We start from the raw sequence: 19107 nt of genomic DNA, 5'->3' as shown, positions 1-19107 counted from the left end.
AGGAAAGAATTAAATGCCCCCCCCCCCCCCCCCCCCCCAAACTTTGATTTCAAATGGAACTAAGGATGCCCTGGCCAGAACTAAGGGGCCACGCCATCCCGGGCCTCAGCGTTATTCGAACCCTGGGCTTCTCTCTCCTGACTGCTGTCTGTGTGTCTACTCTTCCCTGCTTTCTCCCACATCGCATCCTCTTTTTTTCCTGCCTCTTTCTCTCATCTTTCTGTCAGCCCAAGGTCATTTGCGGCTCTCAGGTACCAGCATCCACAGAAAGTACAGATACAGGTGTTTACCTGTACAGACAGGACACAAGGTGAGGAGCACCTGGCACTGTGACCCACCACAGACATAATGCAATAACAGAAGTTCAACAACATAACGCAGCGCAACACATTTCTGCACTTTTTGTGAATCTTTGTCAACATTAAACACATACTGCAGGAGTGATGAGAAAAAAAGAGCAGCTAGAAGCACAGCAGGTGAGAGTGAAGGTGGAAAGTGGGTTTTGTGTTACCTTGGCATTCAGTCAGAGTCAGTATCCACAGGAGGACGATGGTGACGGCCAGACAAGGCTGTTCAAAAGGACAGGGCATAATGATCAACACATCAGTAACTGTGTCTATAGACATACTGCCAGAGATAGCTGTACATTAAGGGGTGTAAACTGCATTTAATTGTGTATTTGACTGGATGTTATGTGGGTCAATGAGCAAGCAAGGTTCAAACTGAAATCCTCACTACCCCCCCTTATGGCCAGCATCGTTGCCAGTTGAGCGAAAGTCAACTTTCTCCTAGCCTACCAGCAACAATGCTATCCAGTATCCAACAATGTTAACCAGGTCTCAGGGAGTGATGTAACCGCTGGAACCGCTACCTGCTACCCGCTACCCCACAGGCTTTACGCAGGGCTCACATGAGCTACTCACTTCAGCTCTGCCACAATAAGACAATTCCACTAAGAAGGGGTTTTTGGAAAAAAAAATTAGGTTCAATATTACATTTTGGAATTTTAAATCCATAATATTAATAAAATTCCCTTTTCCCTTCCAAAATCTACCAGGGCCTATAACAATCCACCAATCAAATTTGAGAGCACTTTTTAAAACATTTTTTTCAATTGAACAAATGACAGGATAGATTTTGCATAATTTCAATCAAACAGATTAGGTTCACTGTAAAGTTCATGTTAAATTCCAAAAAAATAAGTTGCCCAACGACCACGTTAGGCATGACTAATGATCGATAACAAATTTCAAACGATATATATATCACTACAATATTTAGGGCTGGATGATATGGCTAATAAATAATATTGCAATATTTTTAGGCTATATCGCGATACACAATGTGTATGTAGATATTTTGAAATCTCCTCTAAAGCACTTCATAAATGCTTGCTTTAACCCTTTGATGCATACAGTCACACCAGTATGATGATTCTAATAGTCCCTGCAACACACTACGGCTGGGTGACTAATTGAATTTTATTTTCAATTACGATTTTGATTTCCAACTATTATGAAAACAAGATAATCCAGATAAAATGATTATTGTGCCGCATTATTTATTGAAATGTATATGACGCCCAAACCGCTGCCAGACCATGGATCCAGTGCTGTTTCTTTTTAGAACCAATTCCGAACTCAACACGTACAAAGTCGCTTTGGCGCCTTGCTTCTTTCGCTCTCTCCAGGCTCTTTCCCTGTTCCCTCCAGATACAAAACACACACGTCTCACCTAAATATGTAATACACACTTGCCCAGGAGAGTGGTCTGGATGGTCTGTGTGTGACATAGGCTATGTATGTGAGTTTTTTTCTTTTTGTGTCTGTGAGAGGGAGAGAGCAAGAGAAGCAAAATGCCGAAGCGAGTCTCACACCGGCGGCTTAAAAAAATTAGGCTGCGTGACATAATTAAATAAATAAATTACATAATTAAATTAAATAAACATATATATGTTAATGACCCAGGGCAGTATAATGTATAATGTGATCCCACCCCTTTTTACTGGGGGCTGCTGGGATATTAAACTCGGTTTATACTGGGATGTCACGTTCATGACTGCCCCTCTTTTTTGGTGTTGGTGCAAGTTAGTGAGCTACCCGGCTGATCGTTTGGTGCTTTGGTTGGCATGGGCTGTGGCTGACAGCAGCCCTTGCACTCTGCATTCAAATAAAAGCACAACGTTCTGTGAACCCGTCTGTCTCCAGTGACTAGTGTGGTCGTTACTGTGTATGTATGTGTATATATATATATATACACACACACACACACACTATTAGCAAAAACACATTAACAGTATTGTCCAACCAGCACACAACCAGCACTATTGCTTCCAGCACTTCGCAACTGCGGGATGGTGTCAGAAGAGGAGAGAGGTGTCTGGTCCACTTATGCTAACCATACACTAGAAGACTTTGACAAGACACTGAAAAGACTTTTAAAAGACTCAAGTCTGACACCCTCTCACATCTAAAGACAATGTGTCATTAGTCAGAATTTTTAGTCACAGACTATGATTTTGCAAAGAATGGGGATCTTGTAGGGTCACTATTTGAAAGACTGCAACCAGATTCCTTTTGAGATTATTTCCCATCATGCTCCTTGATATTATTGGCACAGTCCAGCATTACAGGTTGCAACCCTGTATGATCTCTGCTCAAGGCTGTTCAAAGATAAAATAACAGTACATGCAGTCAGCGTCACAGGTTTCAGCTCCATATGCCTTCTCTCGTTCATCAGAAGGGAAGAGAGTGAGATCACAAATCTGTATCTCAATAGCTAGACAGTTACATATCATGTACAAAATAAAATACAAAAGTATGCTATTACAGTATATTAGGTTTAGAAAATATCCCTGCAGAGCCCAAATACATATCACCAAATACTGCATATCACCACTATATGCATACTTAATCACCATTCACATATTTATAACATGCGCATTTATAATATAAGTATGAATCTACTTTGGATGCTCAGATTCAAATACTTACAACTGCCAAGAAGATGCTTGCCATCGCTGCCTCTGTTGCTCCGAAAAGAAAGAAAAAAAGCCAAATCAGCACTCTCTTGGTATGTCAGTGTCAATGTCAGTTGTACTTTGATAAAATGAACTAAACGGATGAAAATGTGAAATAGTAACGCCTCTTTTTTGGACCCATCGTTTCCTTGCAAAACCTGCTCTGCTGCCCCTTGAAACTCTTCGCTACGATGCTGTCCGCTCTGTAGCGTGAACAACAAACAAAGCGCTCATACAGGACTGTATTTGCTTATCTCTCATTATAGGGAAGATGTCCTGTACTCTCACCTCTCCTGTTTCCTCCTGTCTCTGATTTGATAAGCAAGGACAATCATTTTATTGATATTGCATTGCTAATTATGAGTGGCATATTTTCTGGACCGTAATGTAAAAAGTCTCATAACTCTTTTCAATAACATGTCACTAAAACAGAGAATGTAGGCCATGTACACTGCTTTATTGCACCGTGCAGTAGGATAGCAGTATGCTCTGTATTCGCTCAGGGAAATAAACTGGGCAGCTGTGGATAAACGGGAGTTATAAGAGGAGGATTTACTACCGAGGATTACTGGCTTCCACATTATGCTATAGTTTTTCACAAGTAAGAGGAAAACACTACGCCACATATAATAAGTAAGTAATTTACAGATACATTTCTGTTTACCAGTGTAGTTTTAATGTTTGCTACTCCATACACGCATGTTTAGCCAGGATTCTGTAGTACATCTTTGTCCTTCTGGTGTCTTGTTTGGATAGATTTTGCATGTCTATAGCTACATGTTACAGGTGAAGAAAGGAAATCCTAGCGAACTGACTGTAAAAATGAGGGCTAATGCTTCTTTGCAAAAAGAATCAAATACTTTTTTTCAGCCAAGCTATATCAAACTTCTGAAAAATGAACATCAGACAACAGAATACAACACATTTTGGACGGTCATTTTACCCAATCATCTGTCTGTGAGTTTTTCTCAACATTAAAAATACGGGCGGCTGGTAACTCACGGTCACGTTCAGCGTCGGCATCCGCAGGAAGTCAGTGGATAAACTGCGGAGCAGGGAGTGAGTGACCCTATGTGTTTGGGAGGGGCGGGTCCAGTTCCTTGATCAGGAGCACCTGGCGCATGTAGAAGGGCGGGGCGGGTGTGGAGCTGTTAGGGACGGAGGGCGAATGAGTTACGCAGGCGGGCGGTACAATGGGCGATCGGTTCGCTCTTTCCCCGTTTCATTCTGTCTGTGTGCATGACCCCGGGAAGCGGCTGCGGCGCAGAGACGCATCTCAGAAAGAGATCCATAACCCCGTATCTAGAAGCAGACAGATGTAGACATAAAACGGTTGTCGTACTTTCCGAGTATGAAAATGAATGCAAGCTTCAGACTTCGTTTCGCTGTTTCTAGAGTTGCCACCTGTCCCGGTTTTCCCGGGATTGTCCTTCTTTTTAATAGTCATTCCCAGAAAATGTATTCTCTCTCCGGGGACACTTAATGTCCTGGTTTTCAATACTCTAGATCAGGGGTTTTCAAAGTTTACATTCAAAGGTCCAAATCTGAATTCTCATCAACGTCAAAGGTCCGGAACAATTGGTTATTACAAAACTTGTTTTTAATAAACATGCTTATAACTTTATATAACAAATCAACACTAATTTTTTTGAAAAAAAGTGCCTTTTGCATTCAAAATACATTCATAATAAGTGCAAAAGTGAGAAGTGCTGCTCTAGATCAAGTTTTACCGTTTCTGTTTAATTGACTATTTCGATGTTGTCTTTATGTCCATCCTCTTGAAATATGCATCATTTTCCCGCTGGTGTGCACTGTCATTGGCTCTGATGGGATGTGACGTGACTAGCTCATCAGCCTTGGCGGCTACTACTGGCGGCACCAGATAGGCAGTGAACCTGATAATTGTGCTGAATGTACTACTGTATAGCTTACTACTTAATGGTAACGTTATTCTCGAGGAACAATATAACCACTGAGATGGGTGGCGAGATGGAAGACGAAGATGAGATTGTGTCTATTGGGTCTGACAGGCCAGTCAAAAAGAAAATGAAATGTTCAATTTATTTCAGTAATGACTGGATAAAAATGAAAATTAGCCAACCCCGGGCACTCCACTTTCTGCTACCTGCTCCATATGCTCATTTAAAACTGTGATTAAACACGAGGGCAAAACCGCTTTGGACGTCCACACTAAAAAAAAACCCCACCAGAATCGTGTTAAAATCATTCGACAAACCAAAGCAATTTCATCATTCATGATCAGGAGTCTGGCCGTAACACCTTTAATTTTCTCTTATTGGCAAGAGGTGGTAAAAGTAGTAAAGAAAATTTTTGATTTGCAAATTGATTGCTCGTTTCTTACAGTATATTTGGGCAAAACCCCAAATTAACTTAATCCAGGACCGATATCTGTTCAAAATGCTTTTAGCAGCCAGTAAGAAAGCTATCACTCGGAAATGGTTGCAAAAAAATTCCCCAACAAAAAAAAACTGGATTGAAATTGTCAATGAAATACACTTTATGGAGAGGCTAACCTTTGTTTTAAGATTATGTAATGAACAATATGTAAAATACTGGGAAAAAATGGAATTTGTATACACTGAAAAAAGAACTCAATTCAATGGATTTACTCAATTCAATAGCGGACATTGGTTGCACACAGATTGTTTGCTTTGGCAGCAATTTACAGAATTGTGTTAAATCAACACAAACTATTTATGTTCAGTCAACACAAGTACTTTGTGTTGATACAAAGCTTGATTCAATAAAGTAAATTAAACTCTTTAATCAGTTTACTCCTACACAATTTGATCACTTTATTCCAACACTATTTGATCACTTAACTCTAGCAATATTTGTTATTTTAATATTCCCATGTAAATTACATGTTTTCATAATTATAAAAATTAAATTAACATAATTAATTAATTAATTAATTTTAATCTATTTATAAATACAATAATACAAAAATAAATGTAAATATACATTTTTTAAATATAAATACAATAAATTACAATTAACATTTCAGCAATCAATTATTTTCTTGTTGTCTAATACTTTTGAATTAACTTTTTCTTGATCATTCTTAACATTACCCACTTTTTTCATTGAAAACGATGAGACAGTTTTGATTCAAAACCTTTATTCCAGAACCTGGATGAACAGCAGGTCCCCCCCCCCCTCTTTAAATGTGCCAAGTTAAAATGTCACATACAAAATATTTTCAACAAGAAAAAGCACTACACTGCAGATACCAGTGTTTCAACCTGATGACACCAGTTTGCTACATTAGAAAACCCAGAAAAAAGTACAGCTAGAAAGTATTTTTACTTTGTTACTTTACAACTCTGACTAGGACCAACGTTTTGGATTAACAGCTAGTGCAAAGGCCCAGGACTACTCAACTGAAAAAACCATCTACAGAGCTCTGCCATGCCATTAACAGAGCGAATAAAAAAAAAAAAAAATCATATTCTCACCACAAAAACTTGAGCCCACAGTGAAAGCGCTGACTCCAGGAGATATGCACAGACTGTGAGTTTGCTTGTCAATCTGTAGCAACAAAGAGCAACAGAAAAACCACTTCTACAATGTAAAACTGTATTTCTCTAAACACAAGTAGTATATACTACAGGTCAACAGATTGTTTTTTATGGCTGATGCCAATGTTTTTATAGCAGAGCAGCAAATAGCCAATATATATTTCTGCATCTAAAAATGTAAATGACACCATTGCTCATTTATATAAGTTCTACTCACCACAAAAACTTAAGAGTGTGAGGCTGGTGGTGAGCTGCAGCACCAAAAACAGACACAAATCACTGCATCAGTATACCGTTTATTTTCACCGAGGAGACGTGGCAGTTGAAGTTACCACGGTGATTAAACAGCGCAAGAGCAAAAAACCTCATGGGAGTTCATTAAATAATGTTGACGACTCAAGGATACGCATTAGCCAATATTCAAATTTATTCCAGCCAATGGCGTGACAAAGCAGGTCTGTCTTCTTCCTCAAATGCATTACGCGCAATGCATGATTGCACGGGATATCGCGATGATACATTTACTTGATTGACTCACTTTATCCCAACGTTAAAGCCATGGCTCTGCTCAACATGAGCTAAACAAGTTCATGTACTCTCGCTGCATACATTGTAGATTCTACACAATATTATTACATTTTGCTTCAGAACATGAAACAATTGTGTAAAATGCACAAAAGATGCTTAGATAAATCCAACAGATGGCCAGTCTCCTTTTTTCAGTGTATGAGTATGTGAGATATGTAACTGTGGTAGGAAAAACTGTATTAGCCTAGCAACACTGTGTACTAGCATAAGCCTACTGCCAAAAGGTTGCATTAAGTTCACTATGCTTGCTTGAGGTTATTGGAGGACAGGTGTATTGGACCCAGGAAGCCTGGGTTACTGCCAACTGAACTTTCAGGAGGGTTCCACCCATTTTAAAAAATATAGCTTGGTTTGGTGTAAAATATTGGAAGAAAAACCTGAGAAAAAACTCAGAATGATTGAGAGAAATAAATAAATAATTGTGTAAAAGTTAATTAAACCAAAAAGAGAAAAAGAGGGTGGACCATGAGAGGGGGAGCTAGCAGGTAAGCCCAGAAATGGGAAGGTTTAGGAAAAAGATATATAAGAAGGGGAATTTGAGGTGCTTCCCCAGACCTGGGTCTCAAGAGAGGGTGTGACTGCTTTGCTCCACGTGGACCAGCCCGGTTTACTGTATGTGATTTCTGATCCATATACAATAAACCTATATACATCAGACCTTTGAGGTATAATTTGTATTAATTTTGGAGATTGTTATTTCTGTATTTGATACAGCATACTGAAGGTACAAGAACGGAAAGGATCCTCCAGCCTGACCGGTAGAGGCGGGGAGTGGTGGAGTCACCACATAACCCTTTATTCAATGAGAGAAATGACCTGAGCATGTATAACTGTTTTGTACCACCCATGCCAATCTTATCAGTTGTGTAAAAACTTCAATAAAAGAAAGTTCCAAAAAAAAAGGTGGGCTCAAGCAACGCCTTTCCTCAACTTCCTGGGATGAAGCTGATCTGCCAAATGCTCAACCACAAGATCTGTTACATATCCCAACACCAGACAGGGACATACTATATTTTTGTGTTTCTGCCCTCCGCACTCCTCAGCCGAATAAAAAAAGCTTTTCCTGCTGTTCGTTGTCTCTGTGTTGTCCGAGTGTTGCATGTGTGTTCAATGCCGTTGTCGGTGCACCCAGTCCGGGTGTGCAGAACGGTGACAGTGGGGACTCACTCAGGGTGTAGCGCGGGCGGAAGCGTATTTAATATTTAGCGAGTAGATGTGCTGCTTTATAATGGCTGCAGGGTTTACTCTACTGTGATGTGTAGAACCCCAGAGGTGACATTCCTTTTTGGGAGAGCGATCAATATAACATTCGCCTGAAGGGGGCGCTCACAACAGTGGCGGATTTAGGTATGGGCGACATGGTCAGCTGCCCAGAACGGCGTCTTGCCGGGGGCGGCACGGGGCGCGATCAGTTTTCTATCGCTCATTTGCGCGTCGCGTCAATGATATCATGTCACTGTATGGGTCTTTTAACCTTGTCGGAGTGGGCGCCCTGAATCTAGTTTGTGAGCTAGGCAGGCTACTGCCTGGGAAGATTTCCCACGCAGGAGTATGAGATGAGGAGGAGGGCGGGAGTAAGTTGACCTCAGGTCTCCCCACTGGAAGCCCGAGGTAGGGGGAGCGGGGGAATCTATCAAATAGCGCACTTTTAACTTTGTACAGTACTAATGCAATTAGTAAAATCAGTCACACTATGAAATGCTACCAAATAAACCACCATTCATTCATAATACTGTGAATATGTAGTTTCACAGACATTTTTTCTTTGGTTTGTGTGAAATTGTTAAGAATAATATAAAACCAGTCTGCACACCACCGAGGTGAATTGATTTAGTCTTAACTGTTGGTTGACAGTGTTGGAGTATGGGTAATGCTCAAGTGCCAAATCAACACAAATGGGTAAGAAAAGGTCTAAGCCATCAGGTGCCCAGTTTAGGAAAAAGAGGAAAGAAGAGGAGAAACGCGCAAAAGATAAAGGCAGCTATGTCATCTCTTTATGAGCATAATATTATGCATTTAATGAAAAAGGCGAGTACAACACTTATATTTGTTAGCCTATGTTGCTTGCTATGCTATTACACATAGGGTGATAATACTCCGTTTTCTGTCCAACTAGCATACATAACATTGGACATAATTTCACACAGTTTCATCATGATAATGTGTGTAGCCTGTAGCAAAATGATTACAACCTAACTAGCACATTATTGATTCATTGGGGTGACATCATAAAGGTTTTCTGTGATTGTATTGACTAGGTCGCAATTTCCAATGCTGTAGGCTAACTTAAAAGACGTCTATATTATGGTGATATTTTGTATCTTTTGTGCTATATTGAGTCTTTTGGGGTGTCTTGTGCTTAAAATTAGCCAAGGAGGATGTATGATTCATTTGGTTCCTATTCTGAAAGTTTGATAAATTGTGCATAATGACATATATATTGAGAGATAGGGCAATCGTGTAATAATTCGATTCTCTTTTTTATTTGTTTATATATATGTGGCAGAGCTGGCTAGCTGAGGTGGCTAACTAGCGTTGTCGCCGACTGGTCAGTGGAAATTTGCCTTTAGTTCGACTGGCAACGACGCTGGCTGTAAGGGGTTGGGAGTAAGCAGTGAGAACACAGGTTCGAATCATCTATCAAATACACAACGCAGTCTACACCCGTTATGTATAGCCTACTGCAGTTTGTTTCTGTTCGTATTTGTCACTTCTTTTTGATATTTGAGTGTTATTTTTGTATATATTTTTAGATTTATATAGTTTTAAAAGTTATGATTATTTATTTGTGTTGTTCCAAATGTCTGAGTAAAAAAAAAAAAAAAAGGGGGGGGGGGGGCATACAAGCTAGAACTGCCACTGGCTCACAGCCTGGGGTCAGTAGAGTCACAATCAGTAGGTAGCCAGTCCAGGAAAGGAGTGAAGCTAGCAGGGTTGGTTCCACCAATGTTGTTATGTGCAAGAATATGTGGTTTCTGGGTCTTTTCTGACACTGAATTATCTGAACAAACTGTAATTGAGACTCGTCGGACTGGAACTTACCTGTCTGAAGTGTGCTGGATCCTCCTGTGTCAGGGTGCAAGTCACACGGCTGCAGTGTGTGTGCGTGTGTGTGTGTGTGTGTGTGTGTGTGTGTGTGTGTGTGAGTGAGTGAGTGAGTGAGTGAGTGAGAGAGTGATTGATTGATTGCAACTCCTGGTTCAGGGATGCAGTGCGTATTCTGTCCTGAGCAAGTGTTCTACTCTACAGTAATGTGCCTGATATGGGTGTCTCTGAGAGACCTGAACTCTGTCTCCACCTGCTGGTTGAAACAGTCACTGAGCTCATACTCCTCCCATCGTCCTGTCCTGTGCAAAGCTCCCGTTACAGGTATCAGTGTAACAGGCAGCGATGTAGTGCTATTTTCTGAAGATCCAGAGCGCCAGGGAGTGTATAACAAAAAAAAAACTTGCCTTCCAGGGGGTGTCATTTCTCAACCTCAGTTATCCTAAAGTACACTCAAACTCATTTCACAGCTGCACACAAAGTACCCACAATACACGTCATACACACTGTCTGCACAAGACACACATACAGGCGCACACATACACTTGTAACTAAGTAATGTAACATGTGCACATGTATGGAAGTTAAATTGTTTATTAAAAACATAGATAAAAATACAGTAAAATAAAATGCATATATTTTTATATATACAGCAGATCCTTCAGTCCACAGCGCCCCCCTCTGGACCCCCAGAGTCTGATGATTTGTGCCCCGCCCTCTCTCTCTCTGGCTCTGGGACGTCCTGCATAACCAGGTATGCGCCTGCTTCATCCAGGTTACCGTGGTGATTGGGCGTCTGTGGATCCAGTATGGCTGATAGGCTCAGTGTGGCTCCAGCTCCGTCCCCAGCTTCCACCTCTCCATTTCCTCCTTCTCCAGCTTGTTTCTTTTGATCCCCAACTCTAAGAAGAGGAAAATATGTACAGTGTTTAACAAGCAAGTTTAAATATCAACGTGGACAACTCCAGTCAAAACATCAATACACTGTAATCAAAGCTATTTCACCTCCTGTTTCTTGTTTAGTTGCTTTCAAAATTGTGTTATGTATAATAGTCCTATTTGAGATTTTAGTCACAGACACAGACACACACACACATCAATCTCTGTGCCACAGCTTTCAGAATACAGCTCCTTCACATAACCCCTTCTCATGAGTCCTGTCACTCTTACGAAGGAAATCTCAAGCAGTGCAAAATGTATGTCTGAGTGTGCATGTGTTTGAGGAAATGTGTGTGTGTGTACATATGCATGTGTGAGTATGTATGTGTGTAAATGTGTTTCTGGTTCACTGGTTTGTCTGTATGTGTGTGCTTGCGTGTGGGTTTTTGTATGTACATATTTGTATACTTCTGCATGTGCTTGTGTGTTGAGGGGGGGGTAGATACTTAATGTCTCTTTGTGACAGAGACCAAGATAGCCTATGATTATATTCTGGTAACAGCGCTTCAGTTTGATTACCACTGTTTTACAGCCTCTCACATTTGGTCAAACACATCTTATATTTTGGTGTAAAATAATAAGGTGAAACAGTAATGATTTGACTTTACCTGGTTGGTTTTGTGGCAGTATTGTTATTCAGAGAACACCAAGACCAACAAGAACAGCAACAGCAGCAGCAGCAGTGGCAGTATGGTTCCTGGTGACACTCCCAGAATTTTTGCTTTTTTGTTTTTATTTGTATTTGTGTGTGTGTGTGTACGCACATTTCTGTTTTTATGCAAGTATGAATATGTGTCTAGGTCTAGAATAATGAGGTCCAAAGAGTTCATATTTCTCTGTACCTTTTTTCCTTGCTACTATGTGGAGTCCTGTCACGAGAAGAACAAGAAGAACAACAGCAACTGCAATACCAGCAACAGCAGCAGGGTGCAGGGTGTCACTCCCAGAATGCTTATCTGCACCTGTAAATACAGACACACTTCTTCAGAGGGGGTTACAGCTGAGAGCATTTTCACCCTGAACCAAAGCCAGTCATGAAGGAGGAGTCTAAGAATGACTTTCAGCAGCTCTTTCTAAGGAGAACTATGTGGTATATGCACTGGAAGCCTCAGCATGTAACCGCATGTATTATTAATAGAAGTATGCTGAGTGCCATAAGTAAGGAGTATCTTTGCACAATAAATGCTTTTGTCAGAAATATAACATTTTGTTTCATCTGATCATCTGTCCTGATAGTTAGTGTTATGGACAATGGCTACAAGTTTGTTAATGAGTCCCTAAAATATGAAGAATCACAGTGTTAATTCTGTGGCTTTCAGCACTAAAAATATTTATTCTTAAAAATTCTGGCGTAGTATTATCACAGATGGATTTATATTAGTGGAAAGTAAAGCTCTCTGTGGCTCCAGACCAGCTCAGGTGAGTTTTATTTAGTTTCTCCTCTTTATCTTTCACTTCCTGGATCCGTACCTGTAATGTTGACATGTGTCTGCACCAGCTGCAGGGTCCGGTCGGCTAACACCTTGCAGGTGTACGTTCCTGTGAGGTTCTGGCCTGGGTCCTGGATCAGGAGCGACCCGTTTTCTAAAAGGTCCTGAACCCGGTTCTTCCACAGGTCTGAGATATGCCGGTGTGAGGTGCTGCTGTTGTGTGTGAGGATGGGCGGGGTTTGTCCCATGAAGGTCCAGGTCTGAGTGAAGTTCTGGAGGCTGGGCTTTGGTACAAGGCAGGGGATGGCCAGGGTTTGGCCCACTTCTCCATGGATGTCCCCTGAAAGGACAATCAAACACAAGCTGAGATACACACTTAGACCAAGCCCTCCACACCCTGACAGACCCGGTCCAGTAAGATGGCCACACACTGATGCACAGAAAACCCCAGGTTAATCTCTGATATGATGATATGAGCAGTGTAGGTGGGGCAGGGCACTACAGCATATTGCTAAACATAGCTAGAGCTTTAGTACTATGTGGTAAACCTACGTTCGGGGCTCAGCCAATAAAAATTAAGTTGCTGGCTCTACCCAGATTACTACTGGTGATGGTTTATGTTGGAGGGTGGACTCATGAACTGTATAATGGATGGAGTTACAGTACTGTGCTGTCAAATGCTGATTTTTTTAAAACAATCAAAAGCTTTTCTTTTCACAGCTGAATTAATGAGTAATTTACATGACTGACAGTACATTCTGGGATTCATGAAGCCTCATTCTGCCCTCAGTAGACGCTCCCCTCTGTTCAGGAGATTGGTGGTGGTGTTGTAATCCAGGCTGCGGTACCTTGCTGTCTGAACGAGGCCCTCCACTCCCCGCTCCCGTCCTCTTTGGACACGGAGCAGATGTAGGCGTGGTCAGAAAGATTTCCCAGCATCCTCACTGTGCTGCTCACTGAGAACAGTCCCTGGGCATCTGCAGTCGGCTGGCTGGAGTCCTGCAGGGTTCCTGATGGTGTGGGTGGATCAGTGGACCAGGAAACGTGAGGGGTGGGGTAGATGCCCTGGGACATGCAGGCCACTCCCTCTCTGGTCCTCTCCATGCTCACTGATTTGGTGGGAGCTGCAGTGATGTCACAATAGCAGTTAACATCCACTTCCTCTGCACAGTCAAGGTGGAACATACAACAGTTTCGTCAGCAACACAAGTCATATGCTACTCACTAAATTCATTCAGGCACATCTTACGATGCATCCAGGCATTTGACTAGAATGTGAGTTTTTGTAACCAAATGAATTTTGACAAAAAATTTTACCAGCAAGGGTTAAGCAACACTGAAGTGAGAGAAAATGGCACATGTACCGTCCACTTCAGCTGTGGAATCTGATGTCAGCAGCTTCTTACTACCCAAAATGCACCACTTAAGCAATTCACACCCCTTCAAGAATGTTCACAATGATCCATTAAATCAGAACATTTTTTTCATTGGGTTTATTTGACAAGGACAGTTCACATTAATTATAATCCTTTATTTTTAATTTTTAAGGATTTTTTTTTTATTTTTGTTGCATGTAATGAACACATTACATGCAACAAAAATAAAAAAATGACAAGCATGAAAAATGAAATGATATGACACATGGACAGCTAAAGCAGGTCAATGTCATGAATCATAAACAAAGGCACATGAGAATCTACAGAACAGGAGCAGCATAGATTATGCTTAGAAACCTTACATCGATTACTGGATGTTTTAATCCATTGTGTAGGTACATGATATTACTGTCCGTATATTTATCATAAATACCATTCCTTTTTTACGCCCCAAATGAATATTCATAACACACAGCAAATCAGAATTCTTTCGTGTTAAATTCTCCAAAATGAAGCACGTCAGTCCTTGTCCTGTAGAAATCTGTAGCCGTATGGCTACAGGAACACTGTGTGTCATGAAGGCATTAGCAGAAGATGGTTGTGGGGAGACTTACCCTCCACTCTCAGGCTCACAAAGGACTCCTGGTTGCCCAGTGTGGTGCTGGTGTAACACTTGTATCTGCCCTGGTCCTGAATGCTGGTGTTGCGTAGCAGCAGGGATGCGTTGCCGTGGGAGATCAGGTCCTTAAAGAGAGAGGTCCGTCCTTTGTAGCACCCGTCTTGGTGCTTTAGCTGATCGTTGCCATAGTAGTAGCTGTGGACAGTGATGACGTCCTGTCCAGCCAGTGTCTGCCAGTGAATGACCTCTTCAGGTGAGGGTTTGAAGCTGCACGGCAGCACACAGGCCTCAGAGAAGAGGCAGGTAACAGGTGTATCTGCAGAGGAATCACACACAGCAGAGTGGATCAGCTGGTAGGGAGCCGGGCTCCTAATCAAAGGGTTGCAGGTTCGATTCTTTGCTGTGCTCCTGAGAGAGATACTGGATTACATCTCTATGCTACTCTTGAGCTGTGTATGTTTGTGTGGATGACTGATATGAAAGTAAACAGTAACAGACTGATGTGAAAACAACCATTTAATTTTACATAGTATGTGTCAGAGCCTGTCTGTATGTTTCAACATCTGTAAACTCAATGTGAATTGGGTGGCAAATTGGGACACCTTCCTACAATCCATTCTTATGATACTACCCTCTTGAAAGGCCAGCACGCCTCCAATAACACTATGTTTGACCAACTTAATACATATCAGAATATCATATACATATCAATGGTAACCGCTGTTGTGGTTGTGTTTGACACAGAGAGCAAATTTGGCAAAACTAATGGTGTGTTTCCACCAAGCAGTACAGTACAGTTCGGTTCATTATGTAACGGTTTGGTACGGTAAACCCTGGTACGGCTTGTGTCTCCACTTCCAATCCACAGACGGCAGTGGGTGTAGCTCCCTCCTTTACAAACCGTATCACCGTGCTCGGTACCCCAAAAGAAGGGTACCAAAAACCAGTGTGGTGCGGTATACTTATTTTGGTACAGTTTTGATGATGGAAACAGAAATAATTGCGCACCGTACTGTACCGAACTGTACCGTACTGCTTGGTGGAAATGCACCATTAGTGTTCCTTTTCACCAACAGCATGGACTTTCGCTCAATTGACTCAAATGGTTACAAATTCTATACAAAATTCTATACAAAACACCAGAGCATCAGTAATCATTGGCACAAAATCAAAACTTAAAATAAATTCAATCACATAATACCAAAACCTCCCAGACCTAATCCCTTACCCTGTAATGTACCACACACCAAGATCAATCTGTCTAAACACATATCAAAACTCAAAGTACAAAAACATGTCTGTATTTCAATGGTTATCTAATGAGTGATCACCTCAAACCGGACAAAGCAATAGAAGTATCAAAGGAACATAAAGGGATATGACAATACAGTACATGTCATCCATTCATAACAACATTATTCATAACTGTCCAACACCCCCACCAACCCCATAACCCTGTCAGCTATCAGCATGGCCTCTCTCTCCTGACTGTTCATTCCTCTCTTCTACTCTGTGTGTCTACCCTTCCCTGCCCTCTCCCACATCGCATCCTCTTTTCTTCCTCCTCTTTCTCCTTTGAACTCTCTTTATACTTTGTTTCATTGGGGGGAAACGACAAAGAATTAATCACTCAACTCAGGGTCATTTTTAAGCTCTCAGGGACCAGAATCCACAGATACACAGATATATCCATAGATACGCAGATATGTCCACAGATACACAGATATGTCCACAGATACACAGACATGTCCACAGATACACAGACATGTCCACAGATACACAGACATGTCCACAGATACACAGATATACAGTATCCACGGATACACAGATATATCCACAGATACACAGATATATCTACAGATACATAGATATATCCACAGATACACTCAGTGACCACTTTATGAGGTACACCTGTACATCTGATCATTGATGCAAATATCTAATCAGCCAATCATCTGGCAGCAACTCAATGCACAAAATCACAAAGACATAGTCAAGAGGTTCAGTTGCTGTTCAGACCAAACATCAGAATGGGCAGGAAATCTGATTTAAGTGACTTTGACTGTGGGATGATTGTTGGTGTCAGGCGGGGTGGTTTGAGTATCTCAGAAACTGCTGATCTCCTGGGATTTTCATGTACACCAGTCTCTAGAGTGTATAGAGAATGGTGTGAAAAACAAACAAAAAACAAAAACACAGTTCTGTGGGCGAAAACACCTTGTCAATGACAGAGGTCAGAGGAGAATAGCCAGACTGGCCCAAGCTGACAGGAAGGCGACAGTAACCCAAATAACCACACATTACAACAGTGCTATGTAGAAAAGTATTTCTTAACATACAAAACATCGAACATTGAGGTGGATGGGCTACAGCAGCAGAAGACCCCTCTGGGTACCACTCCTGGCAGCTAAGAACAGGAAACTGAGGCTACAGTGGGCACAGGCTCACCAAAACAGGACAGTAGACGATTGGAAAAATATCATCTGGTCTGACGAATCTCAATTTCTGCTGCGACATGCAGATGGTAGGGTCAGAATTTGGCGTAAACAACATGAATCCATGGATCCCTCCTGCCTTGTATAAACAGTTTAGGCTGGAGGTGGTGGTGTAATGGTGTGGGGAACATTTTCTTGGCACACATTAGGCACCTTAATACCAATTGAGCATCGTTTAAATGCCACAGCCTACCTGATTATTGTTGCTGACCATGTGCATCCCTTTACGACCATGGTCTACCCATCTTCTAATGGCTACTTCCAGCAGGGTAACACGCCATGCCACAAAGCACACGTCATCTCTAACTGGTTCCAGGAACATGAGAATGAGTTCAGTGTACTCCAATGGCCTCCACAGTCACCAGATCTCAATCCAATACAGCACCTTTGGGATGTGGTGGAACAGGACATTCGCAGCATGAATGTGTAACCGACAAATCTGCAGCAACGTTGTGATGCTATCATGTCAGCATGGAGCAGAATCTCTAAGGAATGTTTCCAGCACCCTGTTGAATCCACGCCATGTAGATTTCAGGCCGTTCTGGGGGCAAAGGGGGGGTCCTACCCGGTATTAGAGGGGTGTACCAAATAAAGTGGTCACTGAGCGTACACAAGGTGAAGGGCACTGTAACCCACTACAGACATAATGCAACAACAACAAAACATAACTTAACATAACACTTCTTGAACGATCACCTCACCCAATCAACGTTTTGGAGCACCGAGCTCCTTATACACATTAAACACATCCCACAGGAGTGACAAAAAGCTAGAAGCACAGCAGGTGAGAGTGAAGGTGGAAAGTGGTTTTTGTGTTACCTTGGCATTCAGTCAGAGTCAGCATCCACAGGAGGACGATGGTGACGGCCAGACGAGGCCCTGCCATGGCTGAGACTCCACCCAACAGCTGAAAAGGCAATTTATTTATTATTTAGTTTATAAGGACAGCACATAGGATGGAGATCCTATTTTATGGATTTTAAAAGTAAGACAGACGTGTGTATTTCATGAAGTTTTCAAGGCTACTTTCCCTAAGATGCTACAATAATTGTACCTATTTTGTTTTTTGTCTGTTCTGGTAGCTCAGTGACCACGTTGTTAGGCAGTAAGGAAAATGAGAAAAAAAAACATTGCATAGACTGTACAGCTTAGTGGCTGAGAATTGCATTTTTAACTAAAGCTGCACAGGCTGAATTGTACTTCTTTAGCCACCTTTTAACATGCTTTCTGAAAGAAAGGTTTGAGTCTAAAACAATCAGAAGGTATTTGAAATCACCTGCTATTTTGAGTTTAATATATACACATCTGTTGCAGACAAGAGTATTTCAACCAGCTGGAGATTAGTCATGAAATAAAAGCCATTCCCAATTTGTACTCTCTTCTTTCCATACATATATAAACTATCATCAGTATACATCTGAACATCTACAGAGCAGACTGAAAGCAGTCATTAATATCTAAACTGAACAGACACTGACCTAAAACTGATCCTTTTGGGACACCTATAGAGCACTTAAGGGAGGAAGATGGTGCTTTGCCCACCTTCACACTAAGGTAGGATTCCATCCATTTCCAAACAGGGGTTGAAAGGTTAAAAAGTTAAAAGGGACAGTTAAGTTCCAGTTAAGAACAGATCCACACCCCCGGAGCACAGCATACCCCTGCCCACTCCCCTGGACTGAGCACCCCAAAATTTAAAATGCACACAGCCACTTCAACAGGTGTAATGTGTTTACAAATTTGCTTGCACTCTTCTGCCTGCCACTTAACCATTTAATGTCTTGTTATTTGTCTATATATTGTTGTCAGTGGCGGCTGGTGGTTGTAAAGATAGGGGAGGAAGGAAGGGGTGCCTGGTGAAGTTTGGTGGTGGTTGGGGGCGCGGGGGGGGAGCATGCAGTGCTGTGACAGCAGTTCTTATATTTTCAAGGGGTGGTCTGACCACAGAACTAGTGCACATGACCATATACTACAAAATGTTTTACTATAAAAATGAAGATGACACCAAAACTAGTTGCCAATAAAAATATACCTAAAAAGGGGTAAACTGCTAT

At 41.6% G+C, this 19107-nt stretch overlaps 1 protein-coding gene across 1 annotated transcript in view; it reads right to left on the bottom strand.

Moving 5' to 3' along the window:
• The window catches only part of LOC118773832, a 54430-nt gene extending 40891 nt beyond the window's left edge, over positions 1-13539 (bottom strand). Inside the window, exon 1 of the mRNA XM_036522922.1 lies at positions 13412-13539. Coding sequence (XP_036378815.1) covers positions 13412-13502 — 91 coding nt within the window. The 5' untranslated portion in view covers positions 13503-13539. The remainder of the gene's footprint in view (positions 1-13411) is intronic.
• Between the last annotated feature and the right edge of the window lie 5568 nt (positions 13540-19107).

Source organism: Megalops cyprinoides, chromosome 2, assembly GCF_013368585.1.
Source record: "Megalops cyprinoides isolate fMegCyp1 chromosome 2, fMegCyp1.pri, whole genome shotgun sequence".
In the NCBI taxonomy this organism is placed as follows: domain Eukaryota; kingdom Metazoa; phylum Chordata; class Actinopteri; order Elopiformes; family Megalopidae; genus Megalops; species Megalops cyprinoides.
Note: the sequence above shows the minus strand (reverse complement) of the source record. Positions and strands in the feature narration are given on the sequence as shown.